Below are 23890 nucleotides of genomic sequence, written 5' to 3'. Positions count from 1 at the left end.
TGAGAAGATAATTTTACGTTTTGGGTCTGTAGATTGGCCACCAAGATCGTGTGATATCATACTGTTAGACTTCTTTCTATGTGTATATGTGAAGTCTTTAGTCTATGCGAACAATCAAAATTCGATTCAGGTATTGGAGCAAAACATCACACGCGTCATTCGGCAGTTACCAGTCGAAATGTTCCAACGAGTCATAGAAAGTTGGACTCAACGAATGGACCATCTGAGACATAGCCGCGGCCAATATTTGTAAGAGCTAATCTTCAAAAAATAATTGCCAAAGAATATTCTTTCGAATGAAAATAATTATTCCTCATTAAATTTGATGTTTATGTGTTTTTTAATTGAAGAGGTAGGAACCCTCGAAATGGGTCAACCTTTAATTAAATTATGGCTTTTCAACGGTTGATTCTAAAACTAGAATTTTTCCAAGAAATGACCTTTGTAGTTGTACGTTAGAGGGTTAAATTGATTGAAAACTATACACAGACAATATTTGATTAGATCTAAGATATCCAATCTTTTCGAACTGTAAACCTGATTTTCTCGACTATTTGACTTGTTAAAATTTTAAACTTTATATCGCGAAAATATCATACGTCATAAAAAATAGCGCATTAGAATGGGTTTAGAATCAAAATTAAAATAAAAAAAACTCGTCCCTTAAGTACATTGATTATTTAAAATATTTAGTACTCGTAAATGCGTATATTGTAACATATGTTGTTTTATAAACGGTCACTATCCACTCATTTTAGGCCGTCCCGGTGTCGACTATCCCATACTCTCAGCCATTCCATACACGAATTTCTACTGCGATGAGCAGCCATATCCGGGCTTTTTCGCCGACATGGAAACCAGGTGTCAAGGTAAATATACCAGCATTAATAAGAAATATATAAAACCAAATTGCAATTATTTTATATATATCTTTTCATTTCAGGCTGGCACTATTGCGACATTGATGGCCGACAAGCCTCCTTCTTGTGTCCAAATGGCACACAATTTTCACAAGCCGTCTTTGTGTGCGATTGGTGGTTCAACGTCCGCTGTGATCTGTCGCCACGTCTTTACGCTATCAATGCACGACTCTACCAGCGCCCCAAGGTGAATCCTACACGACCACATCGCATCATTACGAAGGAGCTGGTCGATGACATCTTCAATTAAGCGGTACTGGGTGACAGCAAAGATAGTAAAAAAAAAGTAGCACGAAAGAGACAAAAAATGAAGGAGGAGAGAGGGAGATAAAATGCGAAAAAGATAGATATGTGAGGCAAAATAGAGAGAAAAGATGAACGAGAAAGAGAGAGAAAATGATAAATAGAGCAAAAATAAAGAGATATAAAAAAAGAGAAACTGAGAGAAGAAAGGAGGAAAGATAGAGAAGAAGGTTATAAAGGGCGAGAGAGAAAGAGAGAAAAAATTAAAAGAAAGAGACAAAAAAAGAAAAAGGAAGTAAGATGGAGAAAGAGAGGGAGAAATAGAGAGAGAGGGAGAAAGAGAGAGAGAGGGAGAAAGAGAGAGAGAGGGAGAAAGAGAGAGTGAGGAAGAAATAGAGAGTGAGAAAGAGAGAGAAGAAATGAAAAAAACGAGAGTAAAATGCATTGCCAGATGAAAACAAGTGAGGGAAGAGCGCTTTAGCGTAGATTTGTGGGCTATGAGGGTTATTTAAGTTAAAAAAAATTTCGATTTCAAGTATTGAGTGACAAAATATCCAACGGTGCATAGTATTAAAATGAAACTCAAAAATGTTGCAATCCTAATTCGGTGCAGTCGTGAGAAGTGCAGTTACAAAATATGCTAAGAATCTATTTTAAGTACATCAAGTGTATATTTAGTGCTCTAATCATAAATCGGAACTATAAATATGTAATGGAGTGTTACATAAACTATTTTTTAGTAAATAAATTAGTATTGATCTACATACTTTCTAATGTAAAATATTATGAAACCAATAATTTAGCATAAAAGTGTGTAATATAAAAAGATAATTTTAGTTTTTTAGTTTAATATTACAAAAAAACAATATTTAATACTATTTTTAGTGAATTTGTATATAGTTATATAGCAATATAATCAATGTGTCTTCCATCGCGGTCAACTGCTTGCATTAACGTACAGATACATAATATTGTATGCATAAATATTTAGTATTTATACATATGTATATTTTAACTTCAAATGCACATATTATATTGTCTATATAAACACACTACTCCTTCCTTTCCCTTCTCATTAAACATTTTGTCACTTTGTAGTTTCATTGCATTTAATTTATATTTTAAGTTAAACTACTCTCCTGTTTAAACTATTCTGCAGTTAGTTTAAGCCGTTACCTGGTTTGAAATGTTGAATAAAACTTATTAGCGAGCGCGCAGATATTTTGTTTTTAACTTTGTCTATTTAATAATATTTTTTGTTTTCAAAATGCCGCTTCTCTTCCGTTTTGGTCAACAAATTTAGTCAAGTGTTGAAGGTCTCGATATTTTCTTTTGAACAAAAATATCGAGCTGGGCTCAACCGGGATTTGAACCCGGGACCTCTCGCACCCAAAGCGAGAATCATACCCCTAGACCATTGAGCCGCCTGATTATGTTTAACTCATATTCCCTCTTGTCACCCAGTAAGCAAGAAATGCTTTTATTTTTGGACTTTTAATTTATATAAATAATTTTCTTCTTTCTTTATTTCTTTATTATACCACAATTTACAATTGTTTATAGATTTTTAAATACTGGTAGTTTTTTTTGTATAAATTTTGTTTGGAATAAATTTTTTTGATTGAAAACAAATTTTGGCGCTTCGTATTATTGTATTGAAATTATAATTGAGTGTTGAAGTTTTATATTTATTATTATTTTTTTCGTTATTTTTGTTGGTCTTCACATTTTTTATGCTCTTGCAACCGCAATATGTCACCTGTTGCGCTACAGAGTGTAATAGTTTTGTTCATCTAACAGTAGTAACATATGTATCACTTAAAACTAATCTAGATAGATATAGGGTTATATACATATATATATATATAAATCCGTCTGTCCGTGCAAGCTGGAAGAGCTGCAAGCTGCTTTTAGTAAAAATGTAGATATTTTGATGAAGCTTGATAAGCGCGTTCCTTGGCAAAACAAAAAAAAAAAAAATAAAGACAAGTTCGTAGCTGGGCGTAATCGGATTACAGCCACGCCCACAAAACGCCATTAACCGAAAGTCCATAAAGTATCATAACTAAACACTAAATTAAGATATAAAGCTCTAATTTGGCACATGAGATCTAGACTAGCACATACTTGTATAGTATATTATAAGAACTCCTACCGACAGTGTGAAAATGGATGAAATCGGAAGATAACCACGCTCACTCCCCATATAACGGTACTGTTCAAAACTGCTAAAAGCGCAATAACTAAATACGCCAGAAACATTAAATTTTACCTCCGAGATGGTACGAAAATTGTACGATGGACTCGCCACTTTTTGGTGCAATCGCATAGCTGGGGGCTCGACCGACCGATTTCGACAAAATTTAGTACGTGGCATTCTCTCATATTCCTATGGCACGTTGTGAAAATGAGCGAAATCGGTCAATAGCCATGCCTACTTCCCACATAACACAGTTTTAAATTCCATTTGATTCTTTCACTTTCCAGTATACAAATAATTAATATAACGGATTAAAAATTTGCAATAATAATTCTTTAAAGTAAGCCACCTTATGACAAAAAATTTGCAAAATCCAACCAAAACTGTTCCAAGCCCCCAAATACCGTAAACGTGGACTCCAATATCTATTGTTGACTTTTTACCGAAAGTATCAGTGAATGTATGGGTAATACAATAGAAATTCAGAGATAATCGGGTCAATACTTCTCTGAGTCCCCGTATACATCACTTTCGCATACATCGGCCAATATTTGAGTTATCTCAGTTATCTCAATTATAAAGCGTGTTCTACTCATAACAGAGTATCTTAAAATTGGACGAAAACTTGACCTATCACCCATATAACTACTTAATATCAGGAATTTCGAACATTCGGCGGACTTTGCTCCATATTATTGGTGATTGTATATAAGGTAACTTAATGAAACCCAGGAAACAATTTTAGTATGTTAATCGGGTCGATACCACCCCAAATCCTATATACTACATAATGTTTTTCGTTTTTCTAACAAACCTTATGGTGAATAAGTCAGACAGTGTATGAGCTTTAAGTATATAGTATATATGTATGTATTTATATAAAACTGCTTGGATACCGATACTCTGGTTGTCATTTTACATCTTATGGTATTTCCTTGGCTTTGCTTCCTGCAGGTTGCAAAAGTATAAAATGGTCGGTTGCACCCGAACTTAGGCTTTCCTTACGTGTTTAAATTTTACTTTGTACAGGTGTTCGCTTGTATGGGATGTGTTATCGTTTTAAAATCATCCACTATATCCTATAGCTTCCATAGTAACAATTAGTAACGGATTAATAAATTTTTTATTTTACTAATAATACTACAATTCAAAAGTACTAAAAAATTTTGTAATAAGAAAAAATAAACCAAGAAAAACTTGTATATATCGGGTGATTTTTTTGAGGTTAGGATTTTCATGCATTAGTATTTGACAGATCACGTGGGATTTCAGACATGGTGTCAAAGAGAAAGATGCTCAGTATGCTTTGACATTTCATCATGAATAGACTTACTAACGAGCAACGCTTGCAAATCATTGAATTTTATTACCAAAATCAGTGTTCGGTTCGAAATGTGTTTCGCGCTTTACGTCCGATTTATGGTCACCATAATCGACCAAGTGAGCAAACAATTAATGCGATTGTGACCAAGTTTCGCACTCAGTTTACTTTATTGGACATTAAACCAACCACACGAATGCGTACAGTGCGTACAGAAGAGAATATTGCGTCTGTTTCTGAGAGTGTGGCTGAAGACCGTGAAATGTCGATTCGTCGCCGTTCGCAGCAATTGGGTTTGTGTTATTCGACCACATGGAAGATTTTACGCAAAGATCTTGGTGTAAAACCGTATAAAACACAGCTCGTGCAAGAACTGAAGCCGAACGATCTGCCACAACGTCGAATTTTCAGTGAATGGGCCCTAGAAAGTTGGCAGAAAATCCGCTTTTTATCGACAAATTTTGTTCAGCGATGAGGCTCATTTCTGGTTGAATAGCTACGTAAATAAGCAAAATTGCCGCATTTGGGGTGAAAAGCAACCAGAAGCCGTTCAAGAACTGCCCATGCATCCCGAAAAATGCACTGTTTGGTGTGGTTTGTACGCTGGTGGAATCATTGGACCGTATTTTTTCAAAGATGCTGTTGGACACAACGTTACGGTGAATGGCGATCGCTATCGTTCGATGCTAACAAACTTTTTGTTGCCAAAAATGGAAGAACTGAACTTGGTTGACATGTGGTTTCAACAAGATGGCGCTACATGCCACACAGCTCGCGATTCTATGGCCATTTTGAGGGAGAACAATTCATCTCAAGAAATGGACCCGTAAGTTGGCCACCAAGATCATGCGATTTAACGCCTTTAGACTATTTTTTGTGGGGCTACGTCAAGTCTAAAGTCTACAAGAAATAAGCCAGCAACTATTCCAGCTTTGGAAGACAACATTTCCGAAGAAATTCGGGCTATTCCGGCCGAAATGCTCGAAAAAGTTGCCCAAAATTGGACTTTCCGAATGGACCACCTAAGACGCAGCCGCGGTCAACATTTAAATGAAATTATCTTCAAAAAGTAAATGTCATGAACCAATCTAACGTTTCAAATAAAGAACCGATGAGATTTTGCAAATTTTATGCGTTTTTTTTTTAAAAAAAGTTATCAAGCTCTTAAAAAATCACCCGATATAATATTAGATGTGCAACTAAGTTCTCGCTGTTTTTTTTTTAATGAAAATGCAATTTTATCGTAAGCAAATAGTCACACATGAATTATTCGAAGTATTGCACAGCGTTTGTCACATCTTTTTCCCATCTTGCTTATGATGCTATCCAAGAAGCAACCAATTTTTGTAGGTCGTCTTATTGTGGAACTGCTTCTGAGACCATATGTCATCGAACCGGTCGGTGCAATATCTGGGAATATAGCGGGTGGGGTACGACTTCTCATGTAAGCATTGCCTTTCAGCAGAATCACTTTTTCGTGCCTCTCCTAGTATTGAGATCATAAGGAAGCAATTTTGCCGCTTTGAAGTTCCTTGTTTCTGAAACCTTCCCAGCGCATATAGTGGCTCTCGAGTGTCTACCAATGCTGGAGCAAACTCTTCTTGTGTTTGACTAGGATCATCATCGAGCAACGTCTCCAATTTACAGGTTTTCGACCTTTCTTCGCGCGTGTGGTCGTTAGTATGGAAACCGTCGTCTTTGAAGCGACGAAACCAATTACGGCATGTTGTTTCTCTTGGAACAGCACCTCCGTCTTCAGCCGCCGATTTCTTTGATTGAAAGAAAAAACTCAACACTCCCCGAAAATGAGGATTAATCGGACATATTCACACAACCAAAAGTAAATGGCACAAAAACAAAGTCATTAATCTGAAAATGCCGTTTTTTTTCTAGTTCAAGTATATAACATTTTGGATATACCATGGTTGAGACTAACTGCTAGAGCCATCTATTGACAAACAGCGGCAACTAAGCAGCGCACCAATAATTAGAAAACGAACAATTTTACAAATTATTTACATTGTCTCATCAAGTAAATCTATAGCTGACTTAAGTAGCATTGATTTCTACATATGCATGTGCGTTTCCACGCATGAAATTTTCCGTGTGTTGTAATGGGAACCTTCTTATACCTTTAAGCATTGCCTCTGCAGCTTTTTCAGAAAGCTCTCCAATCGGAAACAAAGAATGTTTTATAACTTAAAAACCATGAGGTAAAAGAGGGAGAAAAGGCAGGGATATTTGCCAACCAGTTGCTTTGCGGTTTCACGAGCATAGTCCCAAATTTTGCTGAATTAATCTTGTGACCCGAAGACATGGCTTGCCACAAAGTTGAAGTTCTGATTTAAATATTTATCAATTCCAACAAGTATAATATCGGCTGATGCTTTGGAAGGCAAGTTTGACTTTGCTGATCTTAGGTAGGTTGCCTTTTAAATTTCGGGATACAAGAACAGAAAAAAATGTGAATATTCAAAAATAGCTTTATTATTTTTAAAAATATTCTCCGTTAAGATCTATACACTTTAACATGCATTTGAAGCAATTATCGCAGCAATTTTGCCGCTTTGAATGAGGAGTATTTAAAATATGCGTTCTGAACGCATCAACCGCTTTTTCAGGTGTCGAAAAACGTTGACCTCTCAATTATTTTTTCCGTTGAGAAATAAGAAGAAGTTATTCGGGTCCAAACCAGGACCATACAGTAGATGACTCATCAAATCGATGTTTTGAGTACTCAGAAAGGTAGTTGTTGCAGTCGAGGTATGAGCGTTCGCATTGTCGTGATATAGAGTGATCCGTCATCGTCGGTTGGTTTTCCTGATTTCTTTAAATACAACTGGAAGCCAAATGGTCTGCACCACTTAGAATTTAAGACTCTACGTTGCTCCAGTGGTATGATTGCTTTTAAGATAAGATAAGATAAGATAAGATAAGATAAGATAAGATAACATATCTAATAAAACAATTCGTCAAAGCATGACATTTGGAGAAGATTTCCTAACTTAGGATGGAAAAAGCTGAAAAATGGGCTTTTTGATGGTCTCCAACTTCCACAATTCATGTATTTTTTATTTATCAAATTATGACTGTTCTGGAACGTATAGCTTAGAAAAGCTTCATGTTGATAGTCGAAATTCTCCTAGGTATCTATAAAATATGAAATTGTGAAGAAATTGTCCAAATTATACCGACAAACTTTAGGATTCTAAGAGCAACGTCAAGTCAAGTTAAATTATATTCGCAAACATTTGGATACATTTGCGGTTCATTTAAATAATTACGGCGAGAAACAGAGAGAGCTCTAAAAGTTATGAAAGAAATGTGTCAAGGTCGATTGGATTGTTCCATTGGTTTATAACAGATTACTGCTGATCCTGATATTATTAAGTATAAATTTATAAAGGAAGAACTCATAAAAGGCGATTAATTTAGATTTCGACATTTTTCTCTCCGTTTACTTTAATGCATGGTAAGTTTCCAAAACTAAACTGATATTACAATATATACAGTATGTCAAGAGGGTTTTCATAGAGTGAAGAAGTTTCTCTACATCGTAGTTATCGGGTATTTTGCGCTACTCTTCCGATATTACGGTTTTCAGTTCGGCTCGATTCTCTGGACTCAGTTGAGATACGTTTTTTTTTTAAATGCATCCACAAATTTTTGATGGAGTTCATGTCTGGACTCTGAGCTGGTGTTTCCATAACATTCCCACAATTATAAAGCACCACATCTTCACCGGTAAGTTCGGTTTGTTTCGGTAAGTTTTTAAAATACGTAATTATTGTCCAGCATCAATGGTATCCTCAATGAAGGCCAAAACTCCAATACCTTTACTTGAAATGCAGCCACACATCCTGATCGATATTTTACCAAACTTAACAGTAGGAATAATATTTTGATTTTTCAACGCTTTTAACGGTTTTCTTCATACCCTGTTTGGTCCTTCATTATAGTAAAGTATCTCTTTGGTATCGTCACAGAATATTGCATCATCCCAAAAGATAACTAGCTTTTCCAAATACAACGTAGCAAACGATAATCGGTTTTCTATATTCTTAACGGATAGCAGTGGCAACTTCCTTGCAACTCCTGATGCAACCTCATTTCGGTTAAGAAGTTGTCTTACAGTTTCATGGGACACAGTGACATCACACTCATTATGGAGATCAGTAGCAACGGCTCTGGTTGAAATTCGCGGGTGGTGGTTTTTTTGTTGTTGTTGTTTTTGTAGCGGCAGAATTCTGCCGATTTGACAGTCCTTGATCGGATAAAAAATCCGGGTCCGTTCCGGTTTGGAGATTCACACAACACACAACCGACCGCAGCACATTTTTTCCACTAAACGATGGCTAAATCAAAAAAATTAAAACATTTAAGCAGTATGATTTCTGGAATTGAACAACTTCTGCGTTTCAAAAGGTAAAATCTTGGTTCCAGTGAAATACAGTACAAGTCAAAAACCTTTCCAGGCATACTGTATTACATGCTTTCTGGTTTTTGTAATGTAAAATGAAATAAAAGATTTAACAATAAACGAGAGCAAATATTACAAAAGCATTATAGTGATATCAGTTGTGAATATAAAGGTTTCCAAACCCGCTCTTATATCTAAGGCAACAAAACCACTGTTGATTAGCACCATATATTTTTCCGAAAATACGACTGTTGGTATTTCATTACAAATTAAAGTACACAAAACCATTATTAATTACTATTTACTAACGTCATTCTTTCTTACATTAAATGTGGAATCACTATAAACGTGGTTGTCGCATTGCCAAGGCACTGCTTTATCAACTTGCTTTTCTTATACTAACGCCTAAAAGTATGCAAAATAAAGGCTTTGTAGTTTGATGAAACTACATCAAGGAAAGCTTTTGAATGATCTATGCAGATAAAATACATACTTCAATAAAGCTTCTTATAAATTTGAAAAAATTTATTTGTACTTTTATTTCAAAAATGTAATTAAAACCCGAATTTACTTTCATTTAAAATATCATTGCACTCTTCTACGTAAATTCGGCAATTTACGGCATAAAACTGTAATTTGGCAAACAATATCGCATGCGGCTCAATGGTCTAGGGGTATGATTCTCGCTTTGGGTGCGAGAGGTCCCGGGTTCAAATCCCGGTTGAGCCCAATTACTTTTTGTTTTTATTATATTTCTAATAACTTACACATTGTTTCAAAATGTTTAACATTTTATATTCATTTTGAATAATATAAGAAGTACTGGATAAAGCACATCTTCTTCTCGACTGGCCAAGCATCACATTAGGTAAGTACTTTTCGGCATAGTTTTACAGACGTTAACTCAACGCTATTTTTCGAAAAAAAAAAATTTAAACCAATCGTGCTTTCATTTTTTTAGCCCAAATGATCTTTCAAAATGGTTTTCACTGATCCTTCCCATATTCCAACGATGCCAGTATGATCTCTGACTGTTAATCGTGGATTTTCAAGCACCAATTCCTTAATTTTATTGATTTGTTGATCATCAGTTGATGGCCGTCTTGGACGTGGTTCGTCGTCAACGCGTTCTTGAGGCTCTTGGAATAATTTGTTCCAGTCAAAAACACTTGCTTGCGACAAAAAATTACTACCGAAGGCCATTTCTAACATTCTGAACGTTTTGGCACCAGACATTTGATTCCGCACACAAAATTTAATGGAGTTCTTTGTTGAATAATTTCACTCATCGTAAAAATCGCCGAATGAATGCACTTTATGTACATACTTTAGAAGGACAAGCGCATACTAAACATCAACGATTATTTTGATGTGACATTTGGTGCAGATGTCACTGACTGTCATACCAATCTAGAAAAAAAATATTTTGTCGAATGGGTTTTCGATCAAAAATTTAAATTAAAAAGTCTTACTATTTTGTGCCTACAATAGTATTCATACTATATAATCCTATGTATGCATTTATGTTTATCTGTACCATGTTAATGGTCATGCATAGAAATTTTGTTAATCAAAAAGAACACAGGGTGACTAAAATGATGGAAAACAATAATTGCAGGGTGACAAAATTAATATTAGGCACAATGTAGACATGCGGCTCAATGGTCTAGGGGTATGATTCTCGCTTTGGGTGCGAGAGGTCCCGGGTTCAAATCCCGGTTGAGCCCGAAATTTTTTTATTTTTATTATTTGTTGCTTTGATTAGTGAAAAGTGTGTTCCTTAAAATTTTTTTGTTTTTTAATCAGTTTTAAAGAAAATTTAAATACTTGTTAATTAGGTAATGTGACAATTTAGTATACATACAAACATATGTATGTATACGTTGAGGCTATTTATCAGAAGATGCCAAACACAGAGGCAAACAATTTATGGACATTGTGGTAGGTGGAGGTGATTCAGAACAGTTGCAACATTTTATATACGTTTCCTTGATATTCAAACCAGGTGACCATATCAAGATTCCCCGTTTATTCTTTTTGACAGCTCAAATGTTTCATAGTGACCGCGTCTACACATGTTATGAGTCATAAATGAACAACATATGAATTCAGCCACACAAATGTATAGTAGTTGATATACATATAGTACGAAAAAATTTTAATATTTTTAGAGTTACACATTATCTCCCACGGCGCTAAAAACACGTCGGTCATCTAATGCCGGACACCTCCGAGATGGAAACAAAAAAAATCTCACTATGTAGAATGTACGGACAATATTTTTAAATATTAATCAAATGAATTGAAATTTAATGACTGGTCGAAGAAAAAATAAAATGGCAGTTTTTTTCAAAGTAGAATTTTTCTTAAAAGTTTTGAAGTTTTTCAGCCGAAAAATACGATTTTTGGTCAACTCAAAAAACTCGTAAGTCATTAGATGAAGACATACAGAACATGCCAAAGGTTGTCAACGGATTCATTTGTCGCCAAGCAATAACGGCAGCAAATTTGAAAAAAGCTTTTTAGCTTTTACATACAACCTGATTACGCTGTTTGAATGGTTCCAATTTATAACTCTTTATTTAAAAAGTATTTAAGATGTCGAGACATACTATAAGTTCGGTTAGGTTAGGTAAATAAGTTATTTTCGTGAGGTCACGAATAATTCCAGTTGGACAGCTTGAGACGTTTGCTAGTTACACGAACTTCTAAATACGGATAAAAAGGCCGCCGTATAACTACAAATTTATTAAGCCGCCTAATGTATAATCCAGCCAATCCATAGGGTTCGTAAAATGAGTGACAACCGAGATGTTTCATCCTTAGACTGGTAAAAGCTGGGCAGTGAAGGAGAAATTGTCTAGAAGTTTCCTCCTCATCTTCCTCTTGGCAACTTTGACAAACTGCGAACTCCTAAATCTTTACCCTTAACGTGTGAGTGTCAATGGGATAGTGTCTATTCAGGACACCTATCATTGCGGCCATGCGAACCTTTCTAAGAATTAGTAGTTCCATAGATCTTTTAAATTCCACTCTGGGTAAGAGGACTTTCGTAACACTTACAGAGCTAGTGCAGGGCCCATATTTAGATCCAGCGCATGAGTTTACGAAGACAGGGGAATGCCTAATAAAAATAAAATTTTTGGGTAAGCGTGCCTTTTCTAGTGAGCATATCGGCTTTACCGTTTCCGATGATTCCGCCACGGTTAGGCAGGTTTAATATGGAAGTAGCTTGATGATACGGCTAGAGAGGGCATGCAGTTTTTGACTAACTTTGACCTTACTGTGAGTTTCGAACTGTCCGTGAAAGAGCTCATGGCGCGACTTCTAAACGCGATTGCAAATTCAAGAGTTCGAGTTGTGGAGAACTTCGGGTTATGGAAGGTCAACTGTAAATAGTTTTGGGAATATTATGCTTCATATCCAAGTAATATTTTTAAAGCCTTATATAATGCATCAAGAATTTGGACTTTGCGGTAGAAGACTTTATGCTGGTCTTCTTTTGGCCCCTTTTGGCGCAGGCAATGAGAGCAAAGTGGCTGGATTGAGCACGGCTGCACATAAATTGAATTGTAGAGGAATGGCGAATATTGTCGAATAAAAGCAAATTTAACTTGATCTGTGCTGACGATCTGCCGTATGTGCGACGTTTTACGGAAGAGAGATTTAAGGAAAAGTGCGTAATAAGGACAGTGAAGTATCCTGAAAGCTAGATGATTTGGGGATGCTTCTCTTTTTACGCACGTGGGCCCTTTATTATTTATTGACGGTATAATGAACGCAGAGCGATAGAAAAAGGTCATAGCGGATACAATTGTGTGTTTTGTAGAAGAGCAACATTGGCACTCTTCTCATGCTGTCTTCCCGGATACCTCCGCTCCATGCCACCAAGCAAATCAGTAAGTTTTTTGGTTATAACAAACTAATAATCCCTAACCAATAGCTAACAAATAATTTAAAGAACTTCTATAATTTGAGTACAGGCGATGAAAATGTTCGCAGACCCGGGAATTCAGCATATGGATTGGCCAGGAAACTCTCCCGACTCTCTCTTTTGTGTTTTATTCATTAAACGAGACAAATTAAAGATTTAAATTATATATAGGTAATTAATATTTTGTATTTATGCTTACTAAATTCAAAAAAAAAATTAAGAAATTAAAGTGGTAAGTTGTGCGTCGCCGCAGGTGTATTTTTTATCGAAAATAATGATACTTAATTGAATATATGTGGAATCTATTGTACATATTTCACATGTACGAATTATCTTCATAGTGTTTTTATCCTTACTCTTTGAACTGGATAAATGCACTACTATAAATACAATAAAATTCACCAAACTTCCTTTGAAAAGTAAATTGGGAAAGAGTCACGATTAGTTGCCAATTGGTCGCAATTTTGTATTAAATGATTTCCTAATTAGATTAAACGATCAATATTGATATACAAGCACTTTTGTAGTTTATGAATATGATATCTAGTACATACACTAGGCATCAAATGAAAGTATAAATGTAATATATATTGGCAACCTCAGATTTATTCATTTACTTCCTACATTTTCGCTTAAGAATAAATTCATAAAACATTTTATGTAGATGCACCGTTATGTAAGTAAACAGTTGGAGGAATATTTGTACTTATTATTTAGACGCAAAAAATATTTACTCCATTGAGAGAGATTAGTCATCGCTGGTGAGCCTATGAGTGCGCATCAAATGAAAGTAAACTTTCAGTTTTGGTTCATTTGTTTCAAGGTAAAACTGAATTTTACTACAGATTTAATACATTTGTTAAAATTTATTAAAGGAATTTCTGTTATGGTGAAAATTTTTTGTTCTGTTCTTAGTAAGAAAATGTAACAAAATTTAAGAGAATAGGATCTTAATTGTAGGAGATGGGAAGAGGGGTGAAACGTATTAAAAATATATGAAAAATATTCCTTTTCGATAGGAGAGGCAAGAAAGATTTTTGAATACTCCAAGAGAAGGAAGGCAAGCAAGACTCAATACGGTGGAGGTCCAAAGTCCAAAATTTCTATACACAATGAGCGACTTGTACGAAGAAAACCTTGAAATTTCATCGCGGGAGTTGATCAAAAGTTTTGGTTTGGATGTTTCCATTAGTACAAAGCAAAAGAAACTTCGAACATCTGGTTTTAAAAACAATGTCGAAAAAAACAACCCATGCTTTCCATTTCGAGTAGAAAAAAAAGGACTAGAGTTTGCAAAACAATATCTAAAAGTACCAACCACATTTTGAGATAAAGTAATTTGGTCAGATGAATTCAAATTCGAGCTAAGAAGTTAACAAAACACGTAAGCCAGTGTTGTGTAAACCGTTTGATCGCTTAAAACCACAGTGCATACAATCAGTGAAGCATGGAGGATGTTTGCTCATGGTTTGGGGCTCTTTCTCAAAATTTGGTGTAGGTAGTGTATTCAAATCGATGGACGAATGATGGTTGCTTCATATATTGACATTCTTAGCGAAAATTTGAAAATAAATGCGGAAAAAGTGAACTCGGGGTCATTTCTCTTCCAATAAGATAACGAGTCCCAACTCATTTAGCATTTGTGGTTAATTTTTGATTCCAAAATAACAAAAAAGCAGCCGTACAAACTTGGAATAATTTTTCTTAGAGACGAAGCGTCAATTTGACATTATTTAAATTTATACTTTCATTTGACCACTTTTGTTTAACAGTCGTTTTTTTTAAGTGGAACAAATTTTTTTCTTTCTATTCCGGGGAAAAATTGAAAATTTTATAATTTGTTAATTAGATACCTATGTAAATGTAATATTAATGTATGAATTATTAATTGTTTATTTTAATAAAACTGCATTGAAATAACGTCTGTGAAATTTATACTTTCATTTGATGCCTAGTGTATGTACATATGTATATGGGTTTGATAAAATAAAATAAAGTACATAATTAAAGTAAAAGAAGAAGCTTAAATAAAAGTACGTCAGGGCATATTTCTACAGTTGTGAGCAATACTAAACAGTGCAGTAGAATATTCAGATAAAATTCCGCATAGTTTTCACTCTCAGGAGGTTATTCTTGCTGATGGAAAATATCGGACGAGCACATAATTTCATTGATCGACAATGTAAAAGATAAACTGCTTTAACTAGGTCACAAATTGTATGTACTATATATTACAGCGGGTGTCTGTATTACAAACGTTCTTTTAGAATGCCGAGTACGAATTTTTTGTCTCCTTCATAACTACTGCTAAATTTTAAGGTATTCAGAAAAGAATACAGAATGTCCTAAGAGCCATCGATAAAAAATATTGTATGACCATTATAGTGCCAGATGGCATGCCATTTAGGGAACTGCTATTATTTTGCTCGCAACTGCTTGCTCATAGTTACCTACGCATGTAAAAAATATCGAGCAGCAACTTTCACTGCAACCGCAAGGCTATTGATGATTGGCGATAAGGCCGGCAGTTTAACGGTGTTGAACTACCAACAACAACAGCAACTTACACTGGTTACAGAAAACACAAGGCGCTCCGAGACCGCAATTTCATTTTAAAAACGAGATTTTTTCATTGTTGTTGTTGTTATTTAATGTTTCGTTTCGGTGTTGCATGCCGCAAGCGAAGAGTTTACAGCAACACCGCGTACTTGCTGTCAGGTGCCAACAGCAAACATGAATCAGTTGTAGAGCAACTTGAAACAAATTCACAGCTGGCAAGATTAAATCCAGATTGCGGCGGCGCTACTTGCACCCCACTCTAAGCCAGTCTGGCAGCCTTTAGTGGTGCATCGCGTTAGATGTGCTGCCAAGTGTGCGCCGTTGCGAGGATCAGTGGCATTAGTGACAGCGGCAATCAGCTGGTCGAAAGTGGTTTATTAACGGTTCCACAATCGAAAGCCAGTAGCAACATCAACTTAAGTGCGCTGGTAGCGGTAGTGGACTGGAACGTTAGTGGGTTTCGGGTGCTATTGACAATACACGCTTGATTGCACGTCGATTTGACGAAATACTTATGAGTTATTATTTTAGTGCAATTACAGCATAAGACACTGGTATGAACGACTTCCGTCTTGTCCACATTTGTCTTGTAAATTTCATACAATATTTGTTGCGCTAAAGATGCAAATTAGTTTCAATTTCTTTTATTTTAGAGAAAAGTTGGAACGACATTCCATAACGATTCAAGTTAATACTCGTTTAAAAGTCAGGCAAAATGCTACTTTTAGTCTCGTTAAGAAACTTGAAAGATTTCTTTGATTTTTTTAATGAATTGCGAAAAGGAAAAACTTTACTTTAATGATTAGGACAATAAGATTAAAATATTTTGTATTGAAATATACAAACAATGACACTATTGTTTTTTTTTTGCGAAGTGGCGAGGTAGGATGCTGAACTTTATATATACATAGTTTGTATAATTTGTAAAAATCGTGAAAAATTAATGTAACCAAAGCTTTATAACTAAAACGTTGCTTGTAAGTTCAATTCAATTCTATTCTGAACCGATTATAATACACTGGAATAGCGAAAATCACAATATTAATTGATTGACGAAGAAGGCACAGACTCCATTTACTTTAATTAAATTAAAGAATGCTCGAGAAAATATATATACGCATTTTTAATAAGATAACTCCAGTACTAACCGATATATTTAGCATACATATAGTCCAATAAAATAACGAAAACTAGTATATTTACACGATACACAAGAGGTCCCGAGGGGGATCGGCTTCGCCGGGGCCCGAAATATTATGATATGTAGTCCTTCCAGCATAAGAAAATTCATCACGCTACCTGACTGTCTCAGAATCAAAAAGATCGATCATGTTGTGATAGACGGAAGACACGTCTCGAGTTTTTAGATGTGCGTATGCTCGGAAGTCCTAATATCCACTCGGACCACTATCTTGTTGCGATCGACCAAAACACCCGCACGTGGGATAGGTACCTAGAATTGAAGAGGGGGGCGGGACGAATTTGCAGACAAGAAAAGAGAGAGGCCGAAATGCGTGTGTTGAAGAGCTTGACAAGGTAGACGATAGGGATAGTGCTCGAAAATTCTATGAAAAGATGCCGCGACTGACAGAAGGTTTCAAGACGGGAGCACAGTCTTGTAGAACCCCCCCGAGGTGATCTAGTGACTGATGCCTAGAGCATAGTGAAATTATGGAGGGCTGGAGACCTGCTGAATGGCAGTAAAAGCATAACAACAGGAGATGGTGAACCCGATTCCCCAAGCTATTCAAATACGGCGGCTAAGAAATAAGGAGCATGTATCAGCTTCTTTGTAGAATACAGGGTTTGCCCGAGGAGTAATAGGACTGATATTCTTCCGCTGCGACTATACTTCAGAGCGTGCGCACACCTATGGGATTCGGTAGAAGGCCTTCCTAGCTAACGAACGATCGGCTGGCCAGTTGTCTCCGAGCACCTGGAGAGTCAAGACAAACATCTTCACGTGACTTCGTTTCTGTAAGTGGTGCAAGCCGAAAATGCAGCGATCGTTAGAACAGCAGTACGCGATTATATTCCGTGTGAAACTTGGTAAATCTGCGACAGAGACGTTTGTATGATCAAGCAGGCTTAACCAGATGTTGCTTCAGCAAGTAGTGGTCCCAGGCCTCTTTGGATGGCCGGGAAGAAGTTTGACAAACACCGACAATGTGAATTGTGTGCGCAAAGTTTTGAACTTTTTTTTAAATTGACTCAGTCCTATTACTTTCCGGACAAACCCTATATGGTAGGACAAAAGCACGACCGACGATTGGGGAACCTCACCCCAGACCTCTTAATATTCATTAACTGGTTTTCTTAAATAAACGTAAAATTAACGAGAAACTAATATAGTTATAGACCTAATATGTACGATCTTTTCAGGCTCGTAAGCAGTTCAATTCGTCTTCATTACACAGAAAGCTTCACCACAAGAAAGCTGAGCTCCGAAGTGCGATCTCAGACAGCGAGTGCTCCAATACAATTTGTATACCTTAAACAGGGTAAATGAAGTTCATAACAGCCAGAAGGACATGTCGGCGGCCCTATAAAATGCATATATAAATGACGAGCTGAGCTGTATGTCTGAGTGCATATAGTCCCTTCGTTTTTGAGAATCTTGAAATTTGCTCACATCCATTTTTCTACCCGAAGATACCATATATCTGACCACTATACCATATAGGTGCCACACAAACTGAACGATCAGAATCAAGTGATTGTACGGAAAACTCTTTCATTTAATGAGATATCTTCAAGAAATTTGGGATGGGTTATTGTCCCAAGCAACGGTGCAATCTCCGAGCAAATTGTTCAGATCGAGTCTATATAGCATATAGCTGCATACAAGCGGACATACCAAAATCAATTTTATGTATGGAATACTTCGTGTTTGCGTTCAACCGAAGTTAAGGCTTTTTTGTTTTAATAATCAACAGCAACACAAATTTTTTAAATACTTGACAATGCTCAATTTAAACAGTTAGCGCGAAGGTAGTTGGTAAGTGTGGCAACACAGTAAGTGTGGTAACATTCGATAATTCAGAGCAAAAGCGCACTAAAAACTAAGCAAATGCAGAATTATATAAAAAAAAGTATAAAAATTTTTAATTCATGCGGTCTGCTGCTTTGTAACTGCAAATAAACAAACACTGCTACAAAAAAGCTGCTGCAAAAGCCAAGTAACTGTAACATGCGCTTACAAATATACATAAGTATGCATGTGTGTGTGTGGTGGTCATAAAGATAAACACTACTCTGTTTATCCACAAGTGATTTAATTTTTCTGCGAACTCCAAACAAACGCAAACCATTCGACCTGACCGGACCCTCAGTCAGCCAACCAACCAGCCAACTACAGCCAACCTAAGCGCTCGGTCCTCTGCCATTTGGCGCGGTTCACCACACGTTTCTTTTTTACAGCGACGAATCGCTTTGCAAATGGCATTGCGGAAGGCGGGTGGGGGCGGGTTGGAGACCAACAGTTGGCGAGTAGTTGCTACTGTCTGCTGTTTAATTGCAGTTGCGTTGGCTAAAAAGCGCTTGCGGCACTTAATCGTGGTCGTGGTCGCGCTGATTTGTTGGTCGATCGCTTAGCTTTGTCGTTGACGCGGCGCTCTTGTTGTTGGCTGTTGATTGTTGTTGCTGTAGTCGCGGAGTTACAGTAATCGAAGTGAATGCACTGCTGCCAATTCGGCAGAAAATGTGAAAGGACGAAATGTCAAAAGCATGTTTTACTTCTGCTCAACAACGCGCGGAGTTGGGATGTATGTAAGTGTGTGTGTGCATCGTCTGCATGCATACACGCGTGAGTAGTTTGCCCGCAAAGCAAAGCTGTGCTGCTTGTAATTATTGTTTGAAGTGGATGTAGAAGATTACAATATGAATAGGAAAAATATTGTATTGGCAATAAATAATTTATAACTTTATGGTATATATGCAAGCGTTTCTGAATTTGCATATTGTACATATTTAAATGCAAATGTATGTTTTTACGTTGAACAGTTATGCGCATGTACTGCATGTTCGTTTTACCGTTTATATGCAACTTTTGCTGAACTATTTCTCTACATATGCTAACTTTAGCGAGAATTACTATTTAAAAATTATTCCAAGAGCTTTAAGTGGTGACTCAGAAGCATCTTTTTACACAGATGCAGAAATACTGTTGCCATTTTGACAGACTTTTTGTTATAATGTAAGGCATGAAATAAGCACAAGCATAAATTAGATGTATACTTCTGGGAAATAAACTCTAGGGACATTTATCATTATGTAAAGAAATAAGTAGTGATTTTTAAAAAATTAAAAAGTTCCTGTATGTTGCATTAAGGGGGTATTCTCATGTAATCACTTCGAAAAATCGATTTTTTTACAGTAAAACCTATTGAAAACATGCTGTGAAAAATTCAGACCGAAATTCATAGTATTTGATAAGTTACAGCTCATAGTCGCCGACGAGTCGTAGGCGACTGTCTACCACGCGCCATGACAAGTCTGCAGCTGCTACGTTTCTAAACGCATTTTTCTCGAATCATCATTTTCTGAAACTGTCATGGTCCTAAAAAAAAAGTATTCAACCGATTGCTTTAAAATTTACATATGTTCTTCTACTCATTTATAGTTATCGTCCCTACCAGAATTGTTTATTTTCGAAAATATTTTCATTTTTTTAACGATTTTTAACGAAAAAAACAAGATTTTCGTGACTTTTTTTTGAAGTTCGACATTTTTTTAATGAAATTGATTATATTTTGTAGGGACGATAGCCGCAGAACTACTGAATAATAATCCATTCGTGTTTTTTATTTCAGACAACGTGAACAGCCGCTATCACCATGACCAGTGAACTACTTTTTTTGTTGGGGACTACTTTGATTAAAAAAAAAATATATATATTAAAAATGCAAAAAACGAAAAAAAAGAATTTTTTTACATTTCAAAATACAAATAAAAATAGATTAAAAAATTAAAATGATTAGATTTTGTTGTCGCATAAAAAAAATGTTCCTAAAAAGTGGTAAAATGTATGCGTTCACATGAGAGTATTAAGGGGGTATTATTATTATTATTTTTTGAATATCTACATATTTTATTTTAAAAATAAATGAAAATGTTGTACATTTTTGAATATATAGTACTTTAATAATCTGAATCACCAAATTGAAATATTTTGGATTTCTGAGATCCTGTAGCCAGTCTCCATGAATACCTTCGAAAAGGCTTCTACTTAAGGGGGCATTCTAGTATGGAAATTTGAAGAAATCGAAACTTTTTCATAATTCGCTAGTTAAGCTATTCAAAAAATAATTTTTCAAAAGGTTTTTCAAAATTCAGATTATTTATAGCTGCTTTAGTGTGGTGGCAATTAGAAAATTGATAAAAGTCTTTGTTATAAATTTATCAATCAAGCTTATTTAGGATTATGTTTTGTTTGATTTTTGATTGAAAGTATTTTTAAAAAATTCGAAAAGGTTTAAAGGGGATAAAATTTTTTTCAAAGTCCACGCCATTTAGCGATATTTTTTTATTTTACAAGGCCCGATCTGATATCGAGATCTTTACTACGGAACAATTTGTTCAATGTTTTTACAAGGTCTGTCGCAAAAAAAACAGAACTTTTTAAATATAATTATTTCTGGTGGCGCCATCTATTGGTGGGTATATGAAATAAAAAGTTTGATCTCTTGTTGACATTTCGTAAAAATTTTAAGACAATTCGATAACCACAATCGATGTTATTAATCAAAAAGTGACAGCAGATTTTGGTCATCGGTCGTAAAATGCAAAGAGCAAATACTAAATTTTGTTTTAAACTTAGGAAAACGTTTACTGAAACATTTCAAATGATGAAAAAAGTTTATGGTGATTAGTGCCTATCCCGTAGTAATGTGCATGAGTGGTTTAAGCGATTCCAAGAAGGTCGTGAAGATCTCTGTGACGATCAGAAGTCGGTCGTCTTCAGAAGTCAAAAATAAAGACAATGCTGTTGTTTTTACGATTCCGAGGTTATTGTACACCGAGAGTTCGTCCCACCTGGCCAAACGATTAATGCTGTGTTTTACCTTGGTGTTATGAAGCGTCTTTTGTCACGCATTCGTCGTGCTCGACCACAATACCGTGAGGCAGGGTCTTGGCGCCTGTTGCACGATAATGCGCCGTGTCATCGGTCGACGCTTGTCACTGATTTTTTGACAAAAACTCCATATTAACCATTAATTACTCACCCTACTCACCTGATCTGCCACCCTGTGATTTTCACCTATTTGAAAAACTTCATTTGCCCATGAAAGAGCACTGGTTTCAGGACATTTCAGCTATCCAAAAGGTGACGACCGATATTCTCAAGAGCATTCCGAAAAATGACCTTAAACACTCATTTGAAATGCTAATTGACTGGGCTAAACGCTGTATCGAAGCACAAGGAAATTACTTTGTATAAAAAAATATAACTTTTGAAAAATATTAATTTTTTGTTTTTTTTTTTTTTTACAGTCCTGTTTCTTTTGCGACAGACCTTGTAGATCACGGCAAATGTTAAAATCATGTCAACCAGGAAGCACCGTTGTTTTTATAGCCGCCACTGCTCCGGTATGTAATTCGACGATTTCTGTAATTTTTTTATTTATATTCTTTAAATGTCAATAAAAATTATATAACAATGAAGAGTAAAAATGTATTTAAATTCTTTTTTGTCTTAGTTAACGTACATATCTAGACTAGAATACTTCCTTTCCAAGAAACTTCGGCTACACCGAGACTATAATACCCTTCACATGTACAAACTTTCTTTACAAGGACTTATGTTTGTGAAAAAGCAGCTTCTTGGAGAGAAAAGAACGTTTGCATAATTTCAGATCGATTTCTCAAAAACTGAAGGACTAATTAAAATATTGCATATACACATATGGTCAAAATAATAAGTACATTCCTTTAGGCTGCAGACATGATTGAATTTTGAATGTTTGGTGAAGCAAATAAATGCAACTATGGGTGGATTTTATTAGATTCGACATGGTAGTACTTTTTATAGTAAAAAGAAAATGCTGTATCAACTCTTTGTAGTGGGCGTGGCAATTGATTGTTGATGTTCCTTTTCTAAGTGGTCAAAATAATAAGTACATTGTTAATTATTTTCAGATTTTCATCAAATCGAGTGATTTATTTTAATGGTTTGCTCTTTAGGTTGTATAGCTCCATGTTTAAGACTCATTAAAAACTAAAAAAATTTATATATGGGTAGAAAAAAGCATTGCAGGGCGGAGGAAAAGGACATCGTCTTAATCCTCATAAAAGAGGGCCAAAGTCTTAGGAATATCGCTAAAATATTAGGCCGTTCATTGTATTTCGTGCAGAATACCCTAAGGATGAAAAAGAATGTTGAAATTCGCGATTGACCAAAAAAGACATAGGACAACCGTATCGTCACTCTAGTAAAAAGGACCCATTGGTATTTTCAAGGACAATATTAGCCGATATTGGTAGCATAATATCTTCCCGACGAATACTATATCGAGCTAATTTACCTGCCCGGATGGCCAGAAGAATACCATAATTACAGAAAAAAAAATTTGAGATAAGATTACATTTCGCGAAAAATCATGCAAATTGGTCCGGCCCAAGTGGTTAGAAAAAGTGGGCGAAATATCTTGTGGAACGACGAAACAAAAATTAATTTGTTCGGAAATGATGCCTGACGGAATGTTCGTCGTCCGAAAGGCAAAGAATTGCATTTACAGTCTACAAAAAAGACCGTTAAACACGGTGGCGGCAACATAATGGTCTGGGGCTGCCTTTCGTCGTATGGTGTAGGGCCAATACATCTTATATCAGGCACCATGAATAGGTTTCAATATAAAGATGGCTTGGAAAACACGATGCTGCCATATACTGAGGAAAGTATGCCACTAATATGGAAATTTCAGCAGGATAACGATCCTAATCATACTTCGACGTTGGTAAAAGGTTGGTCCCAGGACAATGGTGTGAGTTCTCTTATATGACTATGTCAATCTCCCGACTTGAATCTAATTGAAAACCTTTGGGGGGGAACTAAAGCAACAGATTGGGTAGCAATCGTTCCAAAATAAGGATCAAATCAGAGAATTTTGTTGAAAAAACCTGGTATGAGATTACAATTGATACGTGCCACAAACTTATCTCCAGTATGCCAAAACGAATCTCAAAAGGAATTGAAAATAATGGCAGATATACTAGATACTGTTGAAAGAAGTAAATAAAAATCAAATAGGAGACAGAAAACTCAAACTAATACATTTTTTCATTCACAGATTCC

The 23890-nt window shown here is 35.7% G+C and overlaps 2 protein-coding genes and 3 non-coding genes across 5 annotated transcripts in view; 3 read left to right on the top strand and 2 right to left on the bottom strand.

Moving 5' to 3' along the window:
- The window catches only part of LOC120766966, a 54064-nt gene extending 52796 nt beyond the window's left edge, over nucleotides 1-1268 (top strand). Inside the window, exons 4-5 of the mRNA XM_040092756.1 lie at nucleotides 759-869; nucleotides 944-1268. Of these exons, the coding sequence (XP_039948690.1) occupies nucleotides 759-869; nucleotides 944-1170 (338 nt within the window). The 3' untranslated portion in view covers nucleotides 1171-1268. The remainder of the gene's footprint in view (nucleotides 1-758; nucleotides 870-943) is intronic.
- The window catches only part of LOC120766963, a 231070-nt gene that overhangs the window by 88967 nt on the left and 118213 nt on the right, over nucleotides 1-23890 (bottom strand). The window lies entirely within an intron of this gene.
- On the bottom strand, nucleotides 2516-2587 carry Trnap-ugg. Its single transcript has one exon. It is a non-coding gene; the product is annotated as a tRNA-Pro (tRNA).
- Trnap-ugg lies at nucleotides 9762-9833 on the top strand. The gene has a single exon. It is a non-coding gene; the product is annotated as a tRNA-Pro (tRNA).
- Trnap-ugg lies at nucleotides 10760-10831 on the top strand. The gene has a single exon. It is a non-coding gene; the product is annotated as a tRNA-Pro (tRNA).

Source organism: Bactrocera tryoni, chromosome 1 (assembly GCF_016617805.1).
Source record: "Bactrocera tryoni isolate S06 chromosome 1, CSIRO_BtryS06_freeze2, whole genome shotgun sequence".
Classification (NCBI taxonomy): Eukaryota; Metazoa; Arthropoda; class Insecta; order Diptera; family Tephritidae; genus Bactrocera; species Bactrocera tryoni.
Note: the sequence above shows the minus strand (reverse complement) of the source record. Positions and strands in the feature narration are given on the sequence as shown.